The sequence below is a fragment of the Pseudorasbora parva genome, chromosome 20 (assembly GCF_024679245.1).
Source record: "Pseudorasbora parva isolate DD20220531a chromosome 20, ASM2467924v1, whole genome shotgun sequence".
NCBI classification, from domain to species: domain Eukaryota; kingdom Metazoa; phylum Chordata; class Actinopteri; order Cypriniformes; family Gobionidae; genus Pseudorasbora; species Pseudorasbora parva.
The window spans coordinates 40,698,541-40,717,825 of record NC_090191.1 but is presented as its reverse complement, the minus strand read 5'-3'; the positions used below and the strand labels follow the sequence as shown (position 1 = coordinate 40,717,825).

Below are 19,285 nucleotides of genomic sequence, written 5' to 3'. Positions count from 1 at the left end.
TATTTCTGTGTTAAAAATACTCCTTCCGGTTTCTCACAAGTTTCTGAGAGTTTTTTTCGAGTATGGGTCGGCTTGACGTTAATAGAACGGAAGGTCCTTGTATGGGCCGTACGGGCTCTTCTCCCGGTAGGGTGCGCGCGCGTGACTAGAGCGAGAGAGGAAATGCACGGCCGTAAACACTCTCAGGTGCAGATCCAGTCCTCCGTGAAGACTTATGTCGCGCGCCACGCTCCACTTTATTCCTATGGGTGACGTCGAGCGACTTCAACGCTTCAGCACAGCATTCCGGGAAGGCAGCGCTGCATTTGACCATAGACTGTAAAAAATATGGATGTAGTGTCCGTGACGTCACCCATAGGATTCTGATAAGCCGTTCTGAAGCTTAAAGTAGAGATGAGCTGGGCGTTGCCATCTTGTGAGCGAGTCAACGCGTGTCACTCCCGGATAACAGAAAATGGGCAAAAAGGCGGGATGTGCGCGGAGCTGAGGTGACGCAATAACTATAGACGGCAGATAAATGGCTATCCACTTGTAACCACGCCCTTAATTATGCAGAACCTTAAGGCTTTATATAACGTAAACGAATGAGTTATAAAAAAATTCACCCCCCTCAGAGTTGTCATGAAGATCAAAATTAGCCATATAGGCCCAAACCACAATTTGTACCAGGCTGTAAACATGTTTTTTCCTGCTTTAAAGTTGAGAATTTTAACATGGGGCTCAATGAGATTGTGCTCCCTTCTGGAGCCTGTCCCTAGTGGCCAGTTGAGGAATTGCAGTTTACATTACTTCCGTATTGGCTTCAAGAGATCGCGGTTGCTCAAGGTTGCCGCTTGCATTTGACCCAATTTGAACGCAGATATGACGGGAAGCTTCACAACATCGCTTCAGTCGCGTCTCAAAGTGGATCTCCACGGTCACTGCTGTCAGCACTTCACCAAATCATACCAAAGAAGTGTGTTTTTGATGGAGCGGTCCCAGCGATTAAAGGTTCGGTCCTGCTTTGGAAGCAGCCGGTGACTTAAACTGCTTCAAATGTCTCTGCTATTGGCTACCTTCGCGTGAGTAAACATCAGTAAACGACACGATCGCTTGCTTCGTCATTCAAATGCGCTAACGGTTACTCCATTGCTTTTCTCTGTTGTGTTACACTAGTCTGACGTGCAAAACCGTTTTGCTTGCTACCTCTAAGGTCTAGTCGCATTCAATAGTCCATAAACCGAATCATGTCCTCATAAAATGCGAGTAAAGACACACAAAGGCCACTAAATACAGTACATACTACAGAGACGGACGTCCTGCTGTTGCTGTTTTTCCTGTTCAATTTATTTCAGCCTCAGATTTGATTGTGGATCATTATCTGTATTAGCTGAGATAGCCATGGTTTTCTCCACGCTTGAGGACGTCACCGCTTTGTTCGCGATCGTCATTCTTTGGCTCCGCCCACACGATACGCCTCCAGCCGCACGTTTTTTTCCGGAAAGACTCGGTACAGCCTATATTTCTTTTATAAATATAATAAAACTAAAGACTTTTCGGAGATATGCAGGATGCAATACTACTCTATAGGTACTCAAGATTGACATGAGATTGACTGAAACTGAGTGTTTCACCCCCCCTTTAAAGCAATGGCTCAATAGCTATTGGGCTACTGGTTAATGTTATTTAATAGCTCACATAACCTCATAAAGTAATGCCAATTAAAATCTGATTAAGAATAAAAATACATAAAAATGCTGATGAATTGTGCACAATAAGATGAGGAGAATCAGAACAAAAAAAGAATGTTCTGTAAAATAAAAAAAAGAATATTTAATAATAATATTTTTATTTAAAGAATACAGTAAAAATACAATACTAATATTTAGGGATTAATCATTGCGTTCAAATTTTAAACCATAGAGCTTTTATTTTGGTGGAAAACCACAGAAAGACCAAAATATCTTTTTTTGGCAACATATTTATAAACAATTCGCATTACAAATTTGGAAAAATGATTGCATGTTGCATTTCAAATGCATGTATAAGTGTCCCAACCTCACAGCAGCTCTTCAGACTATATAGTCATATAATTAAATTGCAACTTTGCGATTTGATAATCGTCGATTACGGTATCGTGCACTTGCCAACATTGATTTTTACTCAAGATTTGGCACTTGGAATTGGGCATGCATTAAGAAGCAAGTGGGGTCAATTATAATGATACATCTGCAAGCTAGCGCGGTGAATACCACATTCACCTGATGGTTATCATTAATCAGGTGCAATGATCTGTGTTTTCTGCATCTTCAGCGAGTATACTTTGCACTTAATGTCATTAACTCAAAATCTGACTTTGTGCAGAGATTTGCATCTCGTAAAGCCAAACTACAATGTGAGACTATCGCAAATAAGAGATTCTCTCCACCCTCACAGCACAAAAGATGACCGCTGGAATGGGAGTGAAGGTTTAAGGGAAGATTATACCTAATATTTTAATTATCAGTATAATGCTGTCTTATAAAGTCTCCAAACAGTTCACTTAATTGTAAGCATCAGAGCCTTCTCATGGCCATCATAAAGGAAGTAGACATGTGTTTACAATCTCCTGAATCCACTAGAGAATATATATGTGGTGACAGTGTGTTCTGAGAGCCAAGGGCATACGGACACATACATAGTCTAAATTTATCATCTACACATTTGCCATACATTCAGAGCCATCTGTAAAAGCAAACCCACCCCTTACACAATTGATGCTGGTTTGAATATACAAATGTCTATACAAATGAAAAAACTAGCAACCTTTCGCTCTGTGACAGGTGTACTATATCATGATGTCGGGCTGTCAGCATGACTCAGCAGGTTTGATGCTAAATCCTTGTGTGGCATGACTTGTCACTGTTTACACGCTCTGTTATAGGAAGTTTGACAGAAATAGTCAGATCCGTCATTTGGAAAGTTTGGAAAACCGCTGTAGTCATTACAGTGAAAAACGTAAACTGTAATTATTACCCAATTATAAATAAATCTTTTGAACCAAAAGAGCATTACGCTGCCAAACGGACGCCCTACTGTTTACGCCACTAGTGGTTCATGAATTCTTTAGCTAATATAAATATTTTATATATTCTAAATAATAACTAAATGGTTAAGATTGAAATAGAATTTCAAGGCTGGCTTTTTAAATGGATTCTGGAATGAGAAACTATATGTGTGTGTGTGTGTGTGTGTGTGTGTGTGTGTGTGTGTGTGTGTGTGTGTGTGTGTGTGTGTGTGTGTGTGTAATTATGTTGGCCCAGTAGTTTGATAGTATTATCATGATAATAATTAATTTGAATACATTCATTTTTGATGATAAATTTGTATTCAATCAAACACAATACAGGAAAATTAAAACAGAAGAAATCACAGAAATAATGATACTGTGCGGTTGAAAAGACTGTTTGTGACGCTGTTTCCTGCTTTCTCTGGCAGCGCGAACACTGATCTGAATGTTCAATATTGTTCTTGTCAAAGGTTTAACAGACATACTGAAGAGACGAAATCGCTGTTATTTAGGGATGAGATCGCATTCTTTAAATTATTAATTGTCCAGCTCTAATCTACAGATAATCCTACCTTGGTGATGTTTTAATTAGCAGTATTAAACAATACTAGCCTGACGTAGTCATACTCAATTCTAGTCAGAATATGAGTCTAATACTGCTCCATTGGGCTGTGATTATGGGGTGTGTTTCAACCGAACCAGGAAAGACCTCAATTGGATAGACCTACAAACAATCAGAGCAACGAAGCGCCGCATAACATTAGTTGTCAAATGTCAACAGAACTCAACTGCACTGTGTTGCCAAGTCTGCGTCTTTTTCCGCGAGTTGTTTTCCATGTCCGCGGGTTGAAGCGACCTCAATTATGTGTTATATAGACCCAGGAATGCCAATTTTAGCAGACAACCTTGCCAAAATATGTTTAACATAACATTTTACCCCCGTTATTGTAAAAAAAAAATGTAAGGATACACAGTTGCTTACCAACATGCTCATCATTTCAAAGAGAAATAGTGAATGTGAATGCATATACGAACAAGCTCTCTGTTAAAGATTTGAACAAATTCAATCCAAGGCAAGCGCCTTTGATGACGTGCATGATTACGTTACTGTTGATCATCTGTCCATCATCGTCTTAAGCCCGCCCTGATCAATTTCATTGGTCTGAACAGTTTCTGTTCAGGCATAATTACTCCTTTATGGGTCCAGTCCAGACCGAACTCCCCAAGCTCAAATGTTGTGGGCGGGGATAAATTCGGCTGGCATCCAGGCTAAAACAACACTAATCTGTCATTAAAATATAAATTTTTAAGCTTTCTAGGTATAAAATTGTACATGATGAAAAACAAAATTGTAATGACACAGTACTGGGCCAATATTGGTCGAATGGACCTAATATTAGCCCCTGACCATCATAACTAGAAGAGAATGGCATCAACACAATAGCTAACGTGTTCCCATGGGAGCTAAAACCCATATACTGACAAATAAATAAATTAAAAAACTAGAATGCAAAGTAAGCATCTTTGGATAAAAGCATTGGATATATATAAAAATAACTGTAGGGATCCGTTTATGGTCATTCCTCACCTCGACCCAGTTAGTGAGCCAGTAGCACTCCGGATCAGTGCTTTCTACGGTGAACAGCACATTCCCGCGCGGGATAACACTTCCCTCCGGCACGGCCTTGATCTCGATGGGCAGGTGACCTTTGTATTTCTGCAGTGATATCACATGAGAGATGTTACTGAACATTCGGCACAGACAAGACAACCCAGAGACGAGTTTCTCCGTACCTCCAAAATGTAATTCCATCCCTTTTCGTTGAAAACATCATCCTGAAAGTGTTCCCGATAGACCTCTTTGGCTTCCTGAATCTTCTCTGGTGTGACAACCTGTCCTGTGAGTGAAAAAAACAGAAGAGGCAACTGTGAGACTAGAGTATCACACATCACAAGACAGCACTGGGACAATACAGGAATAAACAGACACTGTAAAAGAGGGTGGGTAATGTGCGCCCATGTTTATAATTGCACACTTTCCTACATCCTTGCATTATTGCATTATGGGAAACTCCCATGCTCACAGTGCAGCTTTGTCTTACCAGTATTGTGTACAATGATGCCACACACTTGTGTCTTAAAGGAATAGTATCCTCAAAAATACAACTGCAGCTCTACTAGAGTCTTATTATATTTTAAAGTACTCATTTAGCATATGCTCTGACTTACAAATGAGAACTAGATTAACACTACTTATGAAAAGCAGTGCTTGCAAGGCTTGCAAGGTTATAAGGTTTTATGTAGAAGTACCCGATAGTTATTGGTAAATTTGGTTCTTATTTGTCGTGCATCTCACCAAATGAGGACCTGCCTTTATGTTGAAAGGACAAATACATGTGTGTCAACTTCACTGTCACTACCTTTACATGTCTGTGTAGTGTGTGTTGACAAACTTCAGCGATTGGGAGTGGAGGGAAAGCTTCAGAGTAATGTCACTGAGTTCATTCATGAAGTTGTGTGAACAACACATGGTATCCGTGTACGTTCGAGCACATGCGCTCTTTGCTCAGAGCGGTAATAATGCGATTAAAGGTCCCGTTCTTTGCGTGTTTTTGAAGCTTTGATTATGTTTACAGTGTGCAATATAACATGAGTTCATGTTTCGCGTGTAAAAAAACACAGTATTTTTCACACAATTGACTTATCTGTACAGCGCTGTTTCCTCTGTCCTAAAAACGGCCTGATGATTTCCTTGTGCTATGAAGTCCCTCCTTGAGAAACACATAACGAGTTCTGATTGGGCCAGCGCTTCCCGTGTTGTGATTGGACAGCAGCTTAGCGCACTCTGCCCGGAAAGGTCCCGCCTCTTACCATAAGGGGGCGATGCAAGCGCTGAATGTGCCCTCTTCTCCACGTGAGAGAGCAGCGAGACCACGGCCCCTATTTTGCGTGTTCTTGTGTAAGCGGTGTAGTCCAAACCGGCCGCTCGCTGTAGGCTTTGAAAGGGAACTTCTGTTAAATAAAATATATCGCTTGGCATTGAACTTTGAGCTTTATAATTTTACACGTATTATTTATGCTCTAATAGCAACATTACACACTAACTATAGTTTAAAAGATGGAATCACGAAGAACGGGACATTTAAGGTGTTTACATGTCTGTTTATTGTGACTAAAATTGGTGTACACCCTGTAGTTCAATCCGATTATGGTTTCTATAATTATGAGCTTAATTGCATCAGTTTGATCGATGTATTGTGTTTACATGAGGTAAAGTTTATTTGAAATATTGCCAAAATCCCATTAAAATCGCATTATGATTGTGCATGTAAACATACTCATTGTGGTAGACTTTATACATTGATCAGGAAAAACATTATGACAGGTTAAGTGAACAACACTGATTATCTCTTCATCACGGCTCCTGTTATTAGGCAGCAAGTGAACATTTTGTCCTGAAAGTTGATGTGTTAGAAGCAGGAAAAATGGGCAAGCGTAAGGATTTGAGCGAGTTTGACAAGGGCCAAATTGTGATGGCTAGACGACTGGGTCAGAGCATCTCTAAAACTGCAGCTCTTGTGGGCTGTTCCCGGTCTGCAGTGGTCAGTATCTATCAAAAGTGCTCCAAGGAAGGAACAGTGGAGAACCGGCCACAGGGTCATGGGCGGCCAAGGCTCATTGATGACCGTGGGGAGCGAAGGCTGGCCCGTGTGGTCCGATCAAACAGACGAGCTACTGGAGCTCAAACTGCTCCAGAAGTTAATGCTGGTCAGAATACACAGAGCATCTCAGTTTGTTGCATAGGGAGCTGCATAGCCGCAGACAAGTCAGGGTGCCCATGCTGATCCCTGTCCATCGCCAAAAGCACCAACAGTGGCCCGTGAGCATCAGAACTGGACCACGGAGCAATGGAAGAAGGTGGCCTGGTCTGATGAATCACGTTTTCTTTTCTGTGGCTTTTTCAGTAGGATTATGAGCCCTGCTGCAAAGCAAAAATGCTTCAGGAATGGTTTGAGGAGCACAACAACGAGTGTGAGGCGTTGACTTGGCCTTCAAATTCCCAAGATCTCAATCCAATCGAGCATCTGTGGGATGTGCTGAACAAACAAGTCTGATCCATGGAGGCCCCACCTCACAACTTACAGGACTTAAAAGATCTGCTGCTAACATCTTGCTGCCAGATACCACCGCACACCTTCAGGGCTCTAGTGGAGTCCATGCCTCAATGAGTCAGGGCTGTTTTGGCAGCAAAAGGGGGACCAACACAATGTTATGCCTGATCGATGTATATACAATATACTTATGAGCATGTTAGCATATTCTGAAACATTTTTTGACAAACAAACATTTCACAAACATATTATAACTCTTGTTTTTGACAAACAAATCACATGTTTTATTCAGGCAGTCCTATTCACATGTCCTTTGTGGGTTAAAGAGCAGATGCTCTATTGTCTCATTTCATTCTATAACACAATTTCTAAAGCCTTCCCCCCAGCGCACCATGAAATCCTTTACAGTGTAAAAATAGACAAAATTCCTTTATAAAGTGGCACATTTGATCGGCATGCAAGAACAACAACCACAAACTAGACTGCTAGTCGCACATCTTACACTTAAACCGCCTCTTCATGCTGCTATTTTCTTAGACTATAACTCTACTACCATGTTTGGTCATTAAACACTGGCTCCATCATGAGAAAGTCTTTTTTTTCTGTTGGAACAAGCAGTGTTATTATTTTTCAGCCTGCTTATGAGCAGAATGAAGCAAACTGACTTAAGTTTGGAGGGAAAGCTGCATTCTTGAGCGTGAACGCAACCCAAAATTACCAGCGGGGCTGCGTTTTCCATTTACAAGTTAAATCAGCATTGACAGCCACGACCAACGTACCTTTTAAGTATTTGTTGAGAATGTACTGAAGCCCATAGAAGACCGTCTTTTCGTATTTGACTTTTCTAGGCTTGGTAGGGTCTGCCTTCTTCTCACGGCACTCAAAGTAAGAATACACCTTACTAGTGTTGGGTGGGTACTGTTTGTAATGCGTGACCTGCAAGAAAGCAAAATTTATATTATACATTCGATTCAACAGCAAAACAACAACAAAACTCACTGGCACTGCTCTGTTGAATTTGCAAATATCGTAATGGCTGTCAACAACCCCTAGTGTCCACACCATTTCCTGTCATTCAGACTGCTGTTGGGTTTGACTCTAGCTTGTCTGCCAGACCTCCAGCATCATATAATACACATTATTGGACAGACATCACTACTATTATTGTTTATACTGACCCCAGGCATTAAACGTTGGCATGCAGCACGTCCCACACCGTTTATGCTTCAGACAAGAATGATACCTCAAATTGTGTAGCTGCAAGTTTATTAATATGTTTTAAATTCCTTACCAGTTAACTTTTGGCGGCAGCTATTTGCACTAAGTGAAAAAAGCAAATGTTTGTGACTCAAATGTGCCGCTCTCCACCCAGATATGAACGCTGCTGTCAGATAACGGACATCTAACACACAGCTCAATTGGACTCGTCATGTCAGAGGTGTAAGACTTTTCAGTTTTATGGACATCACCATCTTTGATATTTACTTTGGTCACTGTTGCAATGGTTAATGGTAAGAGAATACGGGCTTGACTCCCATACAGACAGTATTTGAGATGCTACTGTAAGATGCTGTTTGAACGGGACATTTTGAGACCATAGACGGTATAAAACAATGGACGTTGGCGTCACTCTTAGGTTTCTGAAGAGCATTTTTAAAGCCCAAAGGTGGCGGAAACGGCTGTCACCATCTTGGCAGTGCATCACTCTCAGATAACCGAAAACGGGCAAAGAGGCGGGATGTGGGTGAAGACAGACAGCAGACAAACGGCTAAGCTCACTCAAGTGGCCACACCCTTAATTATGCAGAACTTTAAGGCTTAATATTATTTAAACGGATGAGTTAGAATAAAAATGCACCCCCCTCACAGTTGTCATGAAGCGCAAAATGATCTATATAACCCAAAACCACTTTTTGTACCAGCCTGTAAACATGTTTATTTTCTGCTGTAGAGTTGGGCATTTTAACATGGGGGTCTATGGGATTAAATCCCTTTTGGAGCCTGTCTCTAGTGGCCAGTCGATGAATTGCAGTCACTCCCGTGTTGGATTCAAGAGAGAGACGGGAAGGTTGCCACTTGTTCAAGACTCGCACCTGCAAATAAATGCAGTTGTCAATCCCAAAAACTGACAGTATGGCCGATGTAGTTGTCCAATAACTGACTAATTAATTAGTTAATTTTTTTAAAATTTCCAATTGAAAAAAAAGACTCAAACTCGCAATATTTGTAATAAAACAGTTATGAAGTTCTGAATGATGAGGGCACATGATTTTGTGACTGTGCCAGTTTTGTGCAATGAAAGGCTGTAGTTATGTAGGCTATTTATTTGCTGAATATGTGTCAGCATAGCAACATCCTCGCAACAACCCACAACAGAATCAAGGTGGTATTTCGAACAAGCAACGTTTCTTCAGATAGATGAAAAATCCAGTTTGTCCTTTTGCTCTTCAAAAAGTTGTGATATAAATACATCCTATGCTCGAGAACGTGACTACAGTTACACAAGATATCAAACAAGACAACCTACTTAGCTCACTTCTGATATTTTGTGCATGCTGACCTTTCCCTGGAAGTTTTTGGCTGGCCCCCTGTGTACAGGACAGCCTGGGAAAGGTTACACACTCGTGGTCATGCCTGTCAGCTACAATGGTTGTTCCCTTGCACTCTGAAAGCGAACTTAAGTCAGCTTTTTCTCTGAAAGGGCAAAAGTCCTTGAGGAGCAGCAGCCGTGGAAGTCCTGGTTTTGAAGGCCCTCTCCCTTCTGGCATAGACCGTTCATGTGAACAGCTGCATGCGGTCCAGGCATGCGCAACAACTGGCTGTGTGCTTGGAGGACACAGCAATGCCACGGATTAGGCTTCAGATCAAGGAAACAGGCAACGGATTCAGCCCAGAGAGGTTGTATAAGCAGCTATTTTAAGTTGTGGCAAACTGAAATGAAAGTAAAACATTGTAAACAAGTTGTAAAACTGAATACAATGGCCTGAAATCTCCTGGACAACACAAACATTAGGGCTGAGCCATTAACCAACGATTATGAAAACACAATAATCGAGATAAAACAATAAAAGTGCCACATTCCAGTCCAGCAAACCGGCAAAATACTGGAAGTGGCGCATTCCACGCATGAGAATCAATGAACCGCATTGTTAGACCGTTTTCTGATGTTGCGTTCATACCAGACGCGAATAATTCGCGCAAAGTTGGACGCGTGATCATTTTGAATCCATTCGCTTCACTCGCGTGACATTCACTACACAAAAGATGCAAATTCGCATCATGGGAGGGGCTTCTGCCAGGCAGAGGCAGTCGTCAGAACGACTAGCCAAGTTAAGGCTGCTATCGCCGGGGTAAATAAGCGCCGCTGATCGCCTGGATCTCACACCTCCAAAAATGCCAGAATAACTTTTCAAATTGGTGCTCTCTTAATAAAAAAAAACACGGATTTGAGTTTTAAACAACTACATTATCACCTTAAAAACTATTAAAACTACATTTTGTGACACAATAACAGTAGTATTTTTAAATTACTCTGGCCTCGGGGTTTCCCATCCGTCACTTCACCACGTGACAGCAGCAAGCAGGCTCCTGATTGGTTAACGCGGCGCGAATATCTGCCAAAATTCTGCTTTTTCAACTTGTGCGTCAAACGCTCCATTCGCACTTATCGCGCCGCCTAATTCGCGTCGCAGAATGTCTATTCGCGTCTTTGCATTGACGTAACATGTAAATCACTCGCGTTTATCGCTTCATTCGCGTCTGGTGTGAACGCACCATAAGGCCGCACGATATATTAAAACCGTTTAAAATCCTATAGCATGGTTCGGTTGTAAGTTCACAAAGGCTGCGATTCAATAATTTAAATATATGCCCCGTGGCTGCGGGTAGGGATGTGCATTTCAAGCAAAAATAATATTCGATGATCGCTGGGAATTATTCGAATATTATTCGAAAATCGCACCCCTCCCCCGCATGCACGCAAACTGGCATAGGTATATCGTTAAATAAAAGCCTTTGGTCAATTAAATGCCGGATAGTGGCGTGGTCAGCACAAACAAATAAAGGCCGGGGGAAAATGTGTGTATAATCTCCTAAATGCCTTTCATTTAATGGGCACTCAAGTTCATCGTGTAGGCTACAGTATGGTTGTGCCGTGAAGGCTGACCAACATCACGCAATCATCCTGATGCCACGCGCCCGTTCTTGCGAGTGCGACACATACTAATTCTATATAGTCTCTTATATAGTTAACCTAAAAACTTTGTAGGGATGGCTCTGTAAATTAAATTGAGAATATAACTGATGCATTTATGCCATTTTAAATAGGTTAAACGATGAGAGATGAGATCTGTGAAAATACCGTGTCAGGCAGGCTACACAAATATTGATCTTCTCGTCTTTTTTATACGTCTTAAACACTATTCGCACGGGATTAGTATTATCTAGGGACCTCTGTGATTTAGAAATTACTCCCCCACATCTGAGTTTTGCGTGGCGCGCATTCGCACGGGATAAGCCTGTGATTTTACTCGAATTTACTGACTTATTACCCGGATATGATGTCAAGACTTCGTTATAGATATAGCTGTATGAAATCATTAAACAGGCATCGATTTCGTTTTGATTATTTTATAGTAATAAATAAACATAATTTCGTTTTTTATTTATTACGCAAAACTCAGATGTGGGGAATTAGCCTAATTTCAGAGGTCCCTAGATAATACTAATCCCGTGCGAATAGTGCTATAGCCTCTGCATTTAACTTAAAAAATATTTTATTTTGTACACAGAACAAACAAAATAGAATAGGCTTCAAAATAAACTATGTTGATGAAATATTGTAAATTGGTCATGAACTAGCTACACGTTAATAAAAATAGGCAAAATCAAAAATGAATAGGCCCTATCTCCGAGAAAAGTGCGTGCAACCTATTGGAAGCACGGGTGAGTAATTAGTTTGGTCAGAAAAATAACTAAATTATAGTTAAAAAAAACTTAGTTAAAAAAATTATGTAAAGCGACATATAAAGTGCATAAACTCTTCTTACGTGGAAGGAAGCTTTTTTCCCTCACGTGATAGCCTTTAGAAAGCGCGGAGTCATTAATTGGGTTAAAAAAATAACGAAATTATATATATTTTTTAATAGAAAATAATATTTATGTAAAGAAATATATTAAATTAAAAAGTGCTTAAAAGTACACTACTCTTAATGGAAGGAAGCTTTTTCTCTCACGTGCAACCTAAAGCACTGAGTAGGCTAATTAGTTGGGTTAGTAAAATAACGAAATTACAGTTTAAGGATAAAAAATATTTATGTAAAGAGATATAGTAAAATAAAAAGTGTTTAAAAGTGCACAACTATTCTCAAGTGGAAGGAACCTTTTTCCCTCATGCGCAATATAGAAAGCGCAGATGCATCATTAGTTGGGTTGGAAAAATAACGAGATCAGTTTTTTTAAAGTAGACAATAATATTTATGTAAAGAGATGGCCTATATTAAAATAAAAAGTGCTTAAAAATAGGCTATACAACTCTTAAGTGGAAGAAGGCTTTTTTCCCCTCAAGTGCAACCAGGCTGTAGAAAGCTGAGTCTGGTTCGGCTAAAATAACCTCACGTGCAACCTATATAAAAAATTAAGCGAGGAATAAGCATTTTACATTTTTCTCAATGCTTGTTACCGATTAGGCTACAGTAATTCTGACCGAAATTGCTTTGTCGACTTTCTAGCTTGGGTGATATGTTTGCATGTTTCGAAAAAAAAAAAAAAAAAAATCAATGATAGATATCTGTCCACTGGAACGTTATCGCTTTTATTCGCTATTAATTTAAAACGGTTTAAAGGCTACATATATGAAGAAAGAGAGGGAGAGAGACCAATGGTGACTGTTTAATTCATTATATAGTTAACAATTAATTCACTGTAATGTGGATAAACGCGCTGTCCATGAATCTGTCGTCAGTGCCATTTTTTCAACTATCCCTAACTGACTGTGCAGCTCCCTTACGGTCATCAAAAAGTTTCTCCAGTCTGACAGTGATCGTCTTTCTAGACGGGACAGTAAACTCGGGTTCTACAAACTCCATCAGACTTCTAAAACTTCTCCTATGATGCAAAATGACGATTTTTGCATCATAGGAGGAATGTTTGCCCAGAGGCTAAAGACTACAGCCAGCAGAGGGAGCCATTTCCGCATGTTTTGAATCCGGCATTGGGGGATGGGAGATTACACTCAGCTTGCAGGGAGAGCTCAGCTTGCAGACAGGATCATTTAAACGGAGCTATGGTGAGCAATGTAAGTCTTTTAACTTCTCAAATTCATTTCTATGAAAGTTAAGCTTGCAAAGGCATGAACTGAAACGCACCAGACTGAACTCACGTTGTGAATGTATGCCGCGCGATTACCTCAGCTCTCATCACTCCTGCAGTTAGTGCTCAGTGCTGTGATACTCGCGCGGTGACTCACTCATTATATTGAACAGACACGTTCAGGTTTTAATTGTAGTGTCTTCAACTCAGTCACAGTAATGAAGTTGGTAGCGTTGGGAATGGCCTCACAGGGCAGCGAAGCATTCTGGGAATTGTAGTCTTTCATCCCCATGGGACAAAAATACATTTTCTGTCTTTTCTCAGTCTAGAAGACACCAAATTCAAAAATTATTTCACATTTCTACTGCATTGATGACCCAGTTTAAATACAGATTCATCTTCCCAGCGCTGAAGTACCCCTTTAAAGCGTCATGACAGCGCATTAAGGTCGACTGGTTGATTAGTCGGTGCAACCCCTACTGTACATCTCTGAGCTGCCACTGTAAATCTTTATATAATTATTTATACAATTACACAATACACTAGGAATGTGTACAAGGGTTTTTTAAAGTAAAGTTTTAAGTTTAAGTAAGGTTTTTCAAGACTTTTAAGGAAAATAAAGAAAAGAGTATTACAATAAAAAAAATTCTCCTTAGCCTCTTTCTGTTCCTGTCGACCATATAGAATAGCAAAAAAAACGAACCGAACCGAAAACCGTGGTAAAAAAACTGAGGTGTGTATTGACCCGTGGACTAAATGTATTGTTGCATCCCTAATAAAAAATTGTACCTTAAAATACAATGTAAGTCGCTTTAGATAAAAGCATCTGCCAAATCCATAATTGTAAAATGTAAATATGCATCAAATCATGAAATATTAACCACACCCCTCTTTAATTCCTGGTGTTGTTTTTTTCTCACCACCGCTTGTTCTAAATGTCACTTGCATCTAGAGTTTCACCCTGTTTCAATCTGAGCCACACCTGTGAATATCAAACGTAAAACTTCAAGACTAGCATCACAGGCTTTAAAAGCAGAGCTCATAGACTGAGTCAACGGTCCTGAAAGAGAACAGAACAAGAATCTACTCATTATCATGAAATGTTGACTGAATAAATGAGGAGCATTCCAGCTAGTTTCCACACGTGATCTATGACCCTCCATTGACCTCTCTGCATGATCCTTAAGTAATGAAGCGTCCCTTAAAAAGCTAAATTAATGTGTCGTCAGCCTCAACGCAAATCACGAGAATCCTATTACATCCGCGGTGGGAGGATAAAAGACCCAACTCCCGTCCTCTAGCAGCACTATGGAAAGAAAACACTGATTAAACATAGATGAGACCATATCCAGAACATAACAGACACAACATGACGACGCTACTCTCAAGGACAGAGAGCGTTGTGCCTAGGATATAAAGTCAAAGACACGAGCAACAACTTCACGATGGCCACTCGGTCAACAAAGCACAGCTTGCTTACAACTGACATTTTAAAGACTCAAAGGTTGAGACACTTCCTTCTTATCATTTCTTTAAACCGAAGCAGAAAGGACTTTTCATCTCTCTGACACAATTTTGAACATTCAATTGCTAAACACCCAGAGCAAGTCATTTAGCTCACCCAGATTTAACCTTTATTTAGAATTTTTTATTATTATTTCAATTTAAATGATCAGGTTGATCCCCATCAAATTGTCACGGTTTTAAAAATTCAATTTACTTTTTATTTTCACTATGACTGTTAGTTATGTGTAGTAAGCTTCCAACATTAAAGGGTTAGTTCACCCAAAAATTTAAATTATCCCACAATTAACCCTCAGGTGTATTATAGAAAGCCAGTGATTATTGTTTATAAAGTTATAAATATGGATATTTTTCTAACACAAACATATCGCTTTAATTCAGAAGGCCTTTATTAACCCCATGTAGTCGATGGAGTACTCTTATGATGGATGGATGGATGGATGGATGGATGGATGGATGGATGCGCTTGGAAACCTAAGGCACCTTTCATTCCTATTATAAAGCTAGGAAGAGCCAGGATATTTTTTAATATAACTCTGATTGTGTTCGGCTGAATGAAGAAAGTCATAAGCTACACCTAGGATGGCTTGAGTGTGGGTTAATTATAGATACTTTTTGGGAGAACTAATATTTAATGGATAAATTCATATTATTTAAAGATGTTTTACAACATTACAACATTGACATTTACATGGGAGACATAACAGCCAAACCTGTGCATTAAAAACTGAAATTAATGAATGGTAATGTGTTATATTTCTTATAACAGAGAGTCATGAAAATCAATTTTAGCGTAGTTTCAGTTTTGTTTATGATATGAATACTACTACAGTACACAAGTGATGTCTACGCACTATATTAATACACTCTAAAAAAAATGTTGGGTTAAAGCAATTGGGTTGTTTAAGCAAACATGTGACCCAACCGCTGGGTTAAAACAACCCAATTGCTGGTTTTGTCCATTTTTAACCCAGCATTTTTTAGAGTGAATATTTTATTTCATAACACATTTCATTGTTTTGCAATGCAATAGCACTAAATATGATGATTTTGAAAACTTGGGCCATTTACAAATATAATAATCGGTTACACTTTATTTTAAGGTGTCATTGTTACAGTGTAATATTATAGTACTGAATAAAATATTAAATACTGAATCATATCAATTAACATGTAGGTACTTACGATAAGGTTAGGGTTTGGTTGGGTTAGTTAGGTGTAATTATGCATAATTTACGGTTACAGCATGTAATAAGGACACTTTAACACAAAGTGTTACCTAATAATCTAACGCATTTTTTTATTTATTTATATATATTTAAATGTCAAATATCTCACATTGTGTAATCATGCCAGTGACAGGTCTAGTGGAGGGTTAGTTGCACAGCTATCATTCAAAATGTTATAATAAATCGCTTAAATAGGCGACAATGGTCTTAAACTTTATCTAATTTTGCGAGGTGAATCCATTTCCTGAGAAATCAAGTAACGTTATCGTACTTTCAGTTTTGTTTTTGGAAAAAAAGAAATCTCCCCTCAGGACCTGCGACTCTCGCCCTTAAGGTGTAAAACACACACTTATCTGCTTATATTTAGATATAACTGACATATACACTCAAATTCTTCGTAGATAAATAAAGATGCGGTTGTACCTGTCGTCTCTCCTCACACACATTCGGCCTAGCGACCTGACTGACACCGAATCGACCGTTAACGGCCTGAAGGATGAAACCACCTTCATTTCTCTTTCTCTTTCCCTCTCAGTCACGGGTTCACCGGTGTGTAATACACCGGGCCATATTCGGTTTTGGGATCTTTGCTCACCTTGTAGGAGTCAGTGGCTAGTAAAATGTTAAAATCGGCTCCTATGTGCTGCTCCATCTTCCTCTTGACGTGACTGGAGTCGCGCGCTGCTGTCAGTTCTGTTGTTCCCTCTCCGCCGCGCGGTCTCTCAACCAACCCCCGTCGTTGAGGAGGGTGGATGACGGAATCAGAATGGGCGGGACCGAATGTGATGGACTGGCCAATCACTGCATGAGGACACCGAAACGTCATTGCAGGGGGTGAGGCGTGCTGCTTGCGGAAACGTGAATGGATGAAACAGGAAGATAATTAAAAAAAAAAAAAAAAAAAAAAATATATATATATATATATATATACATTTTATTTATAATGCACTTTATATTAAACAAAATCTCAAAGTGCTACAGAATTAAAAGAATCTATAAAACAATCTATATATTTATATATACATATATATAAATTTATTTAATTATACTGATTATGTTTTGCTTTACTATTTACTGTGATCGTTCTACAATATAATTTTACATTATAGATCTATTTATTTGTTAAAGTTTACTTAACCGCTTTTTATTGACAAATTGTGCCATAAAATTTAGTTTTCAAAAGACATTTATGTATTTTATGGAAGTACTACTCGATTGCATTTGTATTAATGTAAGTTTTTTTTTTTTCAGGAGACTACAGGTGTTGAGACACACACACACACACACACACACACACACACACACACACACACACACACACACACACACACACACACATACATATATACACACACACACACACCTACCTACCTGAGGGCTACGGATATTTTAAAACGAAACCTAAAAACATATATTTTTACAAAAGCATAGGTTTTCTTATTTTTACTATTAAATTAACTTTGATTTTTAATTGCACCACTAGATGCTCTGTAGCACTTTGAGATTGCTGAAGTATAAAGTGCAATACAAATAAAAATAATTATATATTTTCCATTTATTTTGTTTTATAACCCTTTTACGACGATCGTCAGGGGAAAAGGTTGTTGTTTGCTTAATAGTGTAAATATTACAATTAACATGGTCAAAGACAATACCACGTTCTCTGGACTGATGTGGACACTTAAATCTTGAATGCAATTTAATTTTAATTTCTTTTTGAGACATGGTTTTGGTTTCTTGTTTTCAGACAAATAAGATACCTATGAAGCTATAAAGATTAGATTTATAAACTTAATTTTGAACTTTCACGTTATTTTTAGCCAATATCTTAATTTTATTTAGTCAATAAAATCATTTATCAAGGTTTATCATATTTACATCTGGTCTGACCAATCTCTGGACGAGCTGACAATGACGTCAAGACAGGGCCCACCACCTCAAACCCAGCCAATCACAGGGTTCGTTTTAGCAGCTCTCTGATTGGCTGAGCGAAGGGCTCTCTGAACATGACGTCAGTTCCACAGAGCAGTGATTGCAGTTTCATATAACGGACTGAAGGGGGGCCATCCATCAGGCGTCAATAAAGAGTATGATGGTTATAAACTGCCCTCAGAAAGAAATTCTTTTATAAAAATAAATGTTTTTTGTTTGTTCTTTTTGTTCTTTTAAACAAACATAAAGTAGGCCTAATACATTTGTAGATTCTGTCCTGTTGTGTAACAGCAATGAATTGCATAGGATTTGAAGTGTTATGTAATGATGATAGTGAAATCTTTCGTGCTTGGCTAAATAGTTGCTGAACCAACCAAACAACTTGAAAGGAAAAGTGAATGGATTTTATACGATTATCCAATCCATATAATTAGAGCTCCATTGTATATATTAACATTTCACTCCATTTATTAAAGTTTCATTCGATATACTCCCTGAACGACATTCCGTGTGTGTGTGTGTGTGTGTGTGTGTGTGTGCGCGCGCCTGCCTGTCCTCAAACATACCACTAGAGGACACGATTGCACAAATAATAAAATGTCAAACATTGACAAAAACCTTGAATAGATCTTCAGTCTTTTCATGCATCATTTTTTTTGTGTGTGTGTTGTTGACATGTACAAAAACTAAATAAAAAACAGAAATAAATTGTCTAATATTTAAAATTTGAATATCATTTTAAATCTAAAACCCTTACTGTCTATGCAAAACATTTTTTTTGTTTCATGATTACATACACTGTATTGTCAAAAGACGTCTGACTTTACATGCACATGAACTTTAATTACATCCTGTTCTTAATCCATAGGGTTTAATATTGGCCCACCCTCTTCTGGGAAGGTTTTCCACAATGTTTAGGAGTGTGTTTATGGGAATTTTTGACCATTCTTCTAGAAGCTCATTTGTGAGGTCATGCACTGATAATAAGCGAGAAGGCCTGGCTCTCAGTCTCCGCTCTAATTCATCCCAAAGCTGTTCTATCGGGCTGAGCTCAGGACTCTGTGCAGGCCAGTCAAGTTCCTCCACACCAAACTCACTCATCCATGTCTTTATGTCTTTATCTTTTCCCACAAAGCTGGGAGCATAAAATT

At 39.1% G+C, this 19,285-nt stretch overlaps 1 protein-coding gene across 1 annotated transcript in view; it reads right to left on the bottom strand.

Annotated features, from left to right (window-relative positions):
- Positions 1-16,948, bottom strand: part of nampt1 (nicotinamide phosphoribosyltransferase 1) — a 29,270-nt gene extending 12,322 nt beyond the window's left edge. Inside the window, exons 1-4 of the mRNA XM_067427276.1 lie at positions 16,798-16,948; positions 7,920-8,076; positions 4,823-4,926; positions 4,617-4,745 (exon numbers count right to left, since the gene is read on the bottom strand). Of these exons, the coding sequence (XP_067283377.1) occupies positions 4,617-4,745; positions 4,823-4,926; positions 7,920-8,076; positions 16,798-16,854 (447 nt within the window). The 5' untranslated portion in view covers positions 16,855-16,948. The remainder of the gene's footprint in view (positions 1-4,616; positions 4,746-4,822; positions 4,927-7,919; positions 8,077-16,797) is intronic.
- Positions 16,949-19,285: the final 2,337 nt, after the last annotated feature.